This window comes from Cebus imitator, unplaced genomic scaffold (assembly GCF_001604975.1).
Source record: "Cebus imitator isolate Cc_AM_T3 unplaced genomic scaffold, Cebus_imitator-1.0 Scaffold227, whole genome shotgun sequence".
Taxonomy (NCBI): Eukaryota; Metazoa; Chordata; class Mammalia; order Primates; family Cebidae; genus Cebus; species Cebus imitator.
Genome location: NW_016107542.1, coordinates 3080378 through 3090694, shown reverse-complemented (window position 1 = coordinate 3090694; position 10317 = coordinate 3080378). Strand labels below are relative to the sequence as shown.

Here is a 10317-nt window from a genome sequence, read left to right as displayed (position 1 = left end):
GGGTTTCACCATGTTGACCAGGATGGTCTCGATCTCTTGACCTCGTGATCCACCCGCCTCGGCCTCCCAAAGTGCTGGGATTACAGGCTTGAGCCACCGCGCCCGGCCGCCACTATATTTGGTATAAGATGTGAGTTAAGTTTCTAGCTCCCCTCGCCATAAGTAGTATCTAATATTGTTTATATCTATTTTGTATAACACACACACACATACATATACCATGTTTTGCATTTTGCCTTTTCATTGAATAAATATGTATTTAAAACATAGATTTGCCTCATGAAATAAAAAAATGCATGGGCTTGCATCTTGTGTCTGTATCATAATTTAACTAATCTCCTACTAAGGAACATTTAGGTAAGACAGCTTGTGTTCGAATCCCACTTCCATCACTTTACGAGCTTTGTGAGCTAAAGAGTAAGTTACCTAGCCTCACTGGGCCGCAGTTTCCTTATTCATAAAGTGGGAATAATAGAAGTACCTCTTTTAGGGTTGTTATGATGGTTAAAAGAAGTGATTCTTGTAAACCATTTAGCATACAGTACTTGGCATCTAGAAAGTGCTTGAGATTTAGCTGTTAAAGTCCATTTGTGCTTGTTAAATGTACGAAATTGTTTTCACCAGGATTGCTTACTTCAGTGTAAATTTTATAATAAATACTTTATTTTTTATTATATAAAATTGTACACATTGAGATTTTGCCATCATAAGCTTTCTTTGGGGACCATTATTTCTCCCAAATCCAGTTTTCCTGGGTATAGTTTTAGTCATTATCATTACCTTAGCACATTGTAAGGTCTAGGTCACTGGCAAATTTTTCCACATTTCATTGTTAACAAGAAAATGTAATTTTTCAGGCAATATTTTTAGTGCTAACAAATTGTGCATGTGCAGTTTTAACCTTTGTCACTTTTCTTTTCTTTTCTTTTTTTAATTGGAGACAGTGTCTTGCTGTGTCACTAGACTGGAGTGCAGTGGTGCCATCATGGCTTGACCTACTGGGCTCAGGCAATCCTCCTGCCTCAGCCTCCTGAGTAGCTGGGACCATAGGCATGTGCCACCACACCCTGCTAATGTTTTTCTTTTGTTATTTATAGAGAAGGAGTCTTGCTGTGTTGCCCAGCCTGGTGTCAAACTCCTGGGTTCAAGCAATCCTCCTGCCTTAGCCTCTCAAAGTGCTGGGATTACAGGGGTGAGCCACCACACCTGGCCTAACTTTTGTTGCTTTTGCAAATATATTATTTCTACCAATTTTATTTTTTCTGTGGTATTCTGGACAAAATGTCCTTAGTAACAACATTGCAAAGTCAAACATTTTAAATTCCCAAATATGCTTGGGTATATTTCTGAATTCACTCATCAGGTACATTTGCCTCTCTAAGTTTGAATCACATTGTTTAGCTGTATAACACATCTGTTAGGATTTCTTCTTTTGCATTAATAGTTTTCCTTTAGCTGAACTTTAGTTTCATTTTGTCATATTTCAGAAATATGGAGTTTTTGTTTGTTCATTTGTTTGTTTGTTTTTGAGAAGGATTCTTGCTCTGTCACCCAGGCTGGAATGGAATGGCATGATCTCGGCTCACAGCAACCTCTGCTTCCTGGGTTCAGGCGATTCTCCCGCTCCAGCCTCCCAAGTAGCTGGGACTACAGACACCCAGCATCATGCCAGGCTAATTTTTGTATTTTTATAGAGATGACGTTTCACCATGTTGGCCAGGCTAGTCTTGAACTCTTGATCTCAGGTGATCTGCCCACCTCAGCCTCCCAAAAAGCTGGGATTACAGGCGTGAGCCACCATGCCCGGCCAGCCTCTGGAGTTTGAACAAAGATCATGAGTTCAGTTTGAGTTCAAAGACAAGAAAAGACCTGTGTCCCAGTTAGAGGTAGCAGGAATTCTCCATTATTTGGGTAAAGGTCAGCCTTTTGTTCTATTCGGGGCTTAAAATTGATTAGATAAGACTCACCCACATCAGGAAGGGCAATATACTTTACTCAGTCTGCCTATTTACATGATAATTTCATAACAAGAGCAGCCTGACAGATATGCCCAGAATAGTATTTGCCAAATATCTGGGCACTCATGCCCTAGTCAAGTTGACAGGTAACCATCACAGTTGCCCTGCAGCTGTGATCAACCTGCCTGGTGTACCTCATTCCTTTTGTTCAGATTGTTCAACATTAAGTCTTCCCTTTTATTTCTTCTCCCTCTACCCCTCTCCCTCTGCTTTCTTTCTTTTTTCTTTTTGTTTTTTACTTTATAAAGGTTTTCCAAGGACACTTCCACAGGCAGAAGCTCTAGATAGAGCTTATCAGATCGACACAGTGATTAACCTGAATGTGCCCTTTGAGGTCATTAAACAACGCCTTACTGCTCGCTGGATTCATCCTGCCAGTGGCCGAGTCTACAACATTGAATTCAACCCTCCCAAAACTGTGGTGAGTAATTGTTGTGGAACTGTCCTATAGCAGACTGTCCCTGAGTCCTCTTGCCCTCACAGACATGTTTTGTGAACTTGGAAATCCTCTGCCTGACCAAAACTCCTGAGGGTATATTCTCAGGTTACTTGGTATAGTTGAGTGATCTAGTCCACTGAGCTTGGTGCTAAAGGTGCCCCAGGAGCAACAGGGGTTTGTTACTCATTCAGAAACATTTGTTGATTTCCTACTTGGCCAAGGAGTGTGTTAGGAGTTGGGCTGATAGAGATTCATAACACCTTGGTTTATTTAGTACTTGCAGTTGAGATTCCCAGTTTATAGCTGAATCTCTTTGTATATATGTGAACTTACTTAGAGCCTGCTTAGAAAACCTTTTACTCCAAGGCTAAAGTGACTGATAACTATGGAAATGAAACTGGCGTCTCCCTTTTCTGTTGGCGATGATCTGTCTTGAGGTTGGATTTCATTTATTTAAAAGTTAGCACATTTTTGTGCTTGGCACTTGCACAGAGATGTCTGTTTAAAAATAATTGAACTGCTTATGAAAATATCCTTCAGAAATATGATATCTGATACTAGTCTCTTCTAATCCTGTTTAGGGCATTGATGATCTGACTGGAGAGCCTCTTATTCAGCGTGAGGATGATAAACCAGAGACGGTTATCAAGAGACTAAAGGCTTATGAAGACCAAACAAAGCCAGTCCTGGAATATTACCAGTGAGTTTTTGCTTTTCCGAACTTCTCTTGCATAATGGTGCACTAAGTCTGGTTATGATTTTCCTTACTCTAGAGCTGAAATGCGAAAATGCCAAAAGACCCAGTTCACATGGGCTTAAGTAATAAAGGAAATACATTAGCTTGTATAATAGAAGTCCACAAAAGGCTGTGCTGCAGTCACACTTGGGTTTGACCATGTTGCTGTTCTCTTGGTTTTGACTTTCTGTGTGTATTGGCTTTGTCCTTAGGCTTCCTGCTTGGTAGCAGACATTTGGAGGAATAGCCAGGGCTTCCTCTTTCATGAAGGCTGAGGGGTGACCTTTCCCCCAATAAAAAGAAGCCCAGAGCATCACTCAGATGGAGCTACCTTGAACAGCCACTGCAGTCAGGGAATGCCTGGCACTAATTGTTACAGGCTTGGGTTACTGCCCATTGCAGAACCAGTCATTGGGGTGGGAAGGATTCCACTGATTACACTGACTAGTCCACATCCAGAGCTGGCGGTGGGACAGTCTCACCCAAACTCTGCTATGTACAGATATTCCTCAATGTATAATGAAATTATGTCCTGATAAATTCATTGTAATTTGAAATACCAAGCACCATAACTTAGACTGCCTTAAACATGCTCAGAACACTTAGATTAGCCTACAACTGGGTGAAATAATCTAACACAAAGACTGTTTTATAATAAAGTATTGAATATCTCATGTAATTTACTGAATATTGTACTGAAATTGCAAAGCAGAATGGTTGTACCGGTGCTCGAGGTACAATTTCTACTGAATGCGTGTTGCTTTCATGCCATCATAAACCTGAAAAATCCTGCCTTGAATCATTGTAAGCTAGGTATCATCGGTAGCAGAGGGAGGGCTGGAATGAATGCTGGGGAGGCAAATCTAATATTGCCCACCACATTTGTCAATACAGGATGCTGTGGTGTAGAAGAATCTCATATGGCAGCTAATCCCTCAGACTATGTAATTGGCTAGCAGTCTTTAAAAGCTTACATTCTAACATTGTTTTGTCTGCAACACATATGGGAACTGTACTGAATAAGTATTTGACTTAAGCTAAGAAACTTACTCAGTTTTCTTACTGAGCCTTCCTTCTCCTTGCAGTGGATTGACTGCCTCCCCTTTCATTCATTTGCTTATTGAATACTGACCCTGATCACAGCAGAACAGTATCACGGGCAGAACAGTATCACGGGCAGAACACAGACTCTGCAGCCAGAATACCCAAGTTCAAGTCCCACTCACCATCTTTGCCTTCACCTTCTGCTTAACCTCTGCCTGTTTTTTCCTCTATAAATTGGGGAAGAGAGTAAAGGGTTGAAAGATTAATATGTATGACTCTTAGAACTGTGCTTAACACATAGAAAGCACTATAGAAATGTTAGCTATTGTTATTGTTGTTGTGGTAGAGTATGTATGCAGTAAAAATCTGAAGGAATAATTTCCAAATTTATTTTAGAGACAGGGTCTCACTCTGTTACCCAGGCTGGAATATAGTGGTTCTATCATAGTTCATTGCAGCCTTGAACTCCTGGGCTCAAGCAATCCTCCTGTCTCAGCCTCCCAAGTAGCCAGGAATACAGACCCATGCCACCACACCTGGCCAATTAAAAAAAACATTTTTTAGAGATGAGGCTCTTGCCATATTTCACAGGCTGGTCTCAAAGTCCTGGCTTCAAACAAGCCTCCTGCCTCAGCTTCCCAAAGCATTGGGATTACAAGTGTGAGCCACCATGTCTGGCCTTTCAAACTATCTTAATTGTTTTTGGAGCATAAAATTACAAGGTTGGCAATCCACTTTTTATAGTAGCCATTACTGTAATTTTGCCATTTGTTTAATGATGCTCCTTCTGAAAATTACCATCTCTTTTGCCCTGCCTGGGCAAGTTATTTAACCTCTATGTCACAAATTCCTTATTTGTAAAATCAGGCAATATTAAATAGCATCTACTTTATAGGGTTGTTAAAGGAATTAAGTGTTAGAATTCACTGAGGGTGTTTGGCAAAATATTAAGGGAAATATTAGGGAAAGTTATAAGGTTATAATCTCAAACCTTTGAGACTATAGTCTTATAACTTTCCCTAATATTTCCCTTAATATTTTGCCAAACACCCTGAGTGAATCTTAACAATTAAGTGAGAGATCCTAGAAAGTCTTACAACAGCCCTGATGGCTATTAACTCATTCGTTGTCAGCAATTATTGTTTACTCTCTTGACACTGTGCTAGGCCCTTGGTCCACACAGACAATTAGATCCAGTCCCTGACAGGTCCCAAGAAGCTCTGTATGTGCGTGACGTTGGGGGCTGGGTAGACAGTATTTATTATACAATGTGAAATATTCTTATATTAACTAGGAACCTAATTCACACCAGCTTAAGCAAAAGGGAAATTTATTGGTAATGTAACTAAAAAGTCAAAAGTGGATGGCTGGGTCCAGGTGTTGAAAAACACCCATCTTGAGGCCTCAGTCTCTCAGCTCCATTGTCCTGTGTTGACTTCGGTCTCACATGTGCTCTCCCTGTGTTGCAGCCCCTCAACTTTGCAGTTTACCTCCTACTAGTCAGGAACTCCAGAAGAAAAGAGCCTCTTTTGCCAGCAAAGTCTTGGGGTTGGCACCGATTAGCTCTGATCATGTCCATCTTCAAAGATGCGGAGTGGGAACAGTCTCTCCTGACCCTCGTGACTGAGTCTGGTAGAGAGGTTGTTTCCCAAAAGTAACCAGAAGGGAGAATGCATTGTTGCTGGGCAGATAACACCAGCACTGTAAGGCTATGAATAGATAATCTCCCAGTGCAATCATGAACCAGGGGTTGTTGGGATTCATTCTGTCCAAATATCAAAATATGGGTAGGAGCCCAGGACAGTGCCTCATGCCTGTAATCCCAGCACTTTGGGAGGCTAAGGCAGGAGGATTGAAGAGGCAGAAATTCAAGATCAGCCTGGGCAATATGGCGAAACTCTGTGTCTACAAAACTTGAAAAAAAAATTAGCCAGGCATGGTAGCACATGCCTATAGTCGCAACTACTTGGGAGGTTGAGGCAAAAGGATTGCTTGGACCCAGCAGGTTGAGGCTGCAGTGAGTTATGAATGCGCCACTGCAGTCCAGCATGGGTGTCAGAGTGAGACCTTGTCTCAAAAAAAAAAAAAAAATGTGGGAAAGGAAGTTGAGGAAGGCTGCGAAGATGCAGTGAATGACATAGGTCTCTATCTTAGGAGATACCTTAGAAGTCTTTCTAGGCTGCTTCTGGCTTTTGCTACCTCTTGCTGTTAATTCAAGCTTTTCTTTTCTTTTTTTTTTTTTTAGAGACAGAATCTCACTCTGTCTCTCAGGCTGGAGTGCAGTGGTGCCAACTCAGCTCACTACAGCCTCCGCATCCCAGGTTCAAGCTATTCCTGTGCCTCAGCCTCCCCAGTAGCTGGGACTGCAGGGGCGCACCACCATACCTGGCTAATTTTTGTATTTTTAATAGAGATGGGGTTTTCCCATGTCGGCCAGGTTGGTCTTGAACTCCTGATCTCAGGTGATCCACCCTCCTGGACCTCCCAAAGTGCTGGGATTACAGACATGAGCCACCATGCCCAGCCTAATTCAAGCTTTTCATTCTCAGTTTTCACACATAGAACTAGAGTAAGACTTAACTAAAAACTCTTAAGTTATATTTGCAAGAACGTTAGTAATAGCATTATTATTATTATTATTATTTTAAAGACAGAGTCTTGCTCTGTCACCCAGGCTGGAGTGTAGTGGCACAATCTCAGCTCACTGCAACCTCCGCCTCCCAAGTTCAAGCAATTCTCCTGCCTCAGCCACCCAAGTAGCTGGGATTACAGGCTCGTGCCACCATGCCCGGCTAATTTTTTGTATTTTTAGTAGAAACTGGGTTTCGCCATGTTAGCCAGGATGGTCTTGATCTCCTGACCTCGTGATCTGCCCGCCTAGTCAGCGTTGTTATTTAAAAATGCTGACAGTTATATTGTTGGGGTCTTTTGTTTTGTTTTGTTTTAAAAAAGCCTCTTAGCTGTGGGACATTATAGAGTAATTGGTCTATATTTACAAACAACATGATGCCCTTACTCTTTGAAGGACCAATTGTTGAAGCTGGTTCCATGTTATTACACAGAAATAAAAATGACGAATGTTTATCCACGATTTAGGATTGAATAGGCGCCTGCAATTGTGCCCTCAGTAATTAACCCACTTGTGACATTGGCTTGATTTTTAAAGTGGCTCTTCAAGTGGCTTACAACAGTTAAGAAGCTTGATCCCTTGAAAGCTATACCAGGTGCCTGTGAATTTAGAAGCAGGAGGGTTTCTAATATCCCAAGAATGCCGTATTTGCATAATTTCCCATCTTTGCAGTGTTTCTTACCAAGAAAACAGTGGGTGTTATTTAAGCTAACTGTGGTAAATTTTATGAGGTATCAAGAAAGGAATGTTTTTGTCCTTAGTGAAGCCCCTGAAAACCTAGTAAGAAGGGCTACAAAGGTATGAGGGATCCTGTTTGCACAGAAAATATTTCTGTGTAAAAATAAACCAGAGTTCTTAGGTTGCCCTTACGCACCCTTTAAACCAGTGCGTATGTGTGTAGGTGGACTAGAGGAGGGGTGTTAGCAAAAGGAATGCCAGAATCTCTGGAGGGAATCTGTGTGGCTTTAAAAGCAACCCCAGGATTCTGATCCTCACTCCTCACTATATTATCCACAGGAAACTGGAGTAAATAAAATATACTTTGGCTGCTGGTCTAGTGACAAGCTAGGCAGATCTGCCTGGGGAGAAATGAAGATAGTCAATAGGAAACCCAATAAAACTGAAAGAGTGGAATTCAAAATTCAAAAGAGTGAAATAGAGGAAAAAATAAATGTTGGCCTAGGCAAAAAGGAAGGATATTCAAGTATTAGAAAGTAGCTTTTGCAAAGGAGTAAGTAGACAAAAAAAAANAAAAAAAAAAAAAAAAAAAAGCTGACAGTTATCCTAATATCTTACAGGTTCTCTTTGGAAATGTACTACCAACTTGGTGACTGGGGCTAAGCTACATTATAAAGATGTGATTTTATCAGTAAAATAAGAAAATTTGAGCTTTGGAAGGGATTAAATGAACTATTATATGTAAAGCATGTAGCACAGCCTTTGACACACAGTGTATGCTCAATAAACTCAATAAATGATAGGTGCTGTTATTATTTACTTAATTTTATTTATTTACTTTTTTGAGACGGGAGAGACGGAGTCTCCCTCTGTCGCCCAGGCTGCAGTGCTGTGGCGTGATCTTGGCTCACTGCAACCTCCGACTCCCTGGTTCAAGCAATTCTTCTGCCTCAGCCTCCCAAGTAGCTGGGACTGCAGACGTGAGCCACCATGCCAGCTAATTTTTGTATTTTTAGTAGAGGTGAGGTTTCACCATGTTGGCCAGAATGTCTTGATCTCCTGATCTTGTGATCTGCCCGCCTCGGCCTCCCAAAGTGCTGGGATTACAGGCTTGAGCCACTGCACCTGGCTGGGTGCTGTTACATTTCTGTAAGCCAAGGAATACAATTGAAACTAAAATCTAAATTTTCCAATGCCCAGCCAAGTGCCTTTCTCTCCTGATTACACAGACCTATACTTACCAGGACTCCTAAATCCACATCATCATCATTTACAGAAAAGCTTTGAAAGAGCTTATTAGGAAGACTCAGACCTGTGTTTCTTTTGTTTTTGTTTCATCTTTAGGAAAAAAGGGGTGTTGGAAACATTTTCTGGAACAGAAACCAACAAGATTTGGCCCTATGTATATGCTTTCCTACAAACTAAAGTTCCACAAACAAGCCAGAAAGCTTCAGTTACTCCTTGACGAGAAATGTGTGTAACTATTAATTGTAAGATGGGCAGACCTCCTAGTCCTTGCATTTAGAAGCTGCTTTTCCTAAGACTTCCAGTATGTATGAATTATTTGAAAATTTTATTACTTTTATTTCTATTGATTTTATTCTGGATACTAAGAATGTGCCAAATGAGTCAGATACTAAGATTCATCCTTTGAAATCAACTAGTATGTTGATTTCAGTTATCCTCAAAAATATCAATGATGTCTGAACTTTTAAAACATGTTAGAGCAAAATTAAAAGAGCATTTGTTAGTAATCTAACATTTTGTTCAGTTAATAAGTGGTCAGTAAAGTTTCCATATTTTTCTGGAAAACTAAAAAATGTTACATGTCATTTGGGGAAAATGTCAGAAATTTTTGCCTAGAATGATGCCAAAAAAAGACATTTCTAGCATTTTGGAACATGGTGAGACACTATATAAAATTCCAGAAAGAAAGCAACTGGATTTATAGATTTGTTGTAAGACACAAATTCACTGCTGCCTTTACCCTAAGAAATGTATATGCTAACCACATATGCTGTATTTATTTTGTTGTTAACCATACTTTGTTTACTCAGAATTTTCAATATGCTATAAAAATTTATCAATTCACATAAAGAAAAATCTTACTTTAAGATGACTTGTTTCCTTTGAAAATGCATGTGTACTGAGGGTTATGATTTATGTCAGAAATTGACATTGTAAGTCCTTGGACAAGCACCAGAGTTGAATGAATTTTCAACACAATGTAATTAAAGTCTGTTTTCAGATATGTTACTTAGGTTAAGAAATGTGTTTTAGGATCTACTTGCCAGTTTCTCTTTTTTTTTGATCCAAATGATTGATCGGCCCTGATAAAATAACGTTATGGTACCATCCCCAACCCTGCAAAAAAAAAAAAAAAAAAAAAAAAAAAAAAAAAAAAAAAAAAAAAAAAAAAAAAAACACCAAAACTAAAAAAAAAAAAAAAAAAAAGAAAAAGAAAAAAGAGAAAACCCATGGCACTATGTAAATAAAGTAAGCATACTGTCATTAGTAAATAGATGAGGCATGCCTGGGAAATGCTCCCTTGACATAAATAACAATCAATCATAATTAGTAAAAAGGTATGCCAATAAAAAGAATTTACATGATATGTTAACAGGAAAGTAAGTGAGTTTCCTGAAGGAGTTCTTTGTTCTTGATCAAAGGAATCAATACCTGTTCTCCAAGATGGCGGCGGAAAAAAAAAATCAATACCTGTTAGCATTCACTGCCACCTTATTTTAAGGAGAAAGAACTCTATTGGTGTCAT

At 39.8% G+C, this 10317-nt stretch overlaps 1 protein-coding gene across 3 annotated transcripts in view; it reads left to right on the top strand.

Annotated features, from left to right (window-relative positions):
* The window catches only part of AK3 (adenylate kinase 3), a 21161-nt gene extending 11261 nt beyond the window's left edge, over positions 1-9900 (top strand). For 2 of the 3 annotated variants that reach the window (XM_037727317.1, XM_037727318.1), the window contains exons 3-5: positions 2267-2439; positions 3039-3157; positions 8889-9775. In XM_037727317.1, the coding sequence (XP_037583245.1) occupies positions 2267-2439; positions 3039-3157; positions 8889-9009 (413 nt within the window). In that variant the 3' untranslated portion in view covers positions 9010-9775. Of the gene's footprint in view, positions 1-2266; positions 2440-3038; positions 3158-8888 lie in introns of all 3 variants that reach the window. The other variant, XM_017496982.2, reaches the window with a different exon arrangement.
* Positions 9901-10317: the final 417 nt, after the last annotated feature.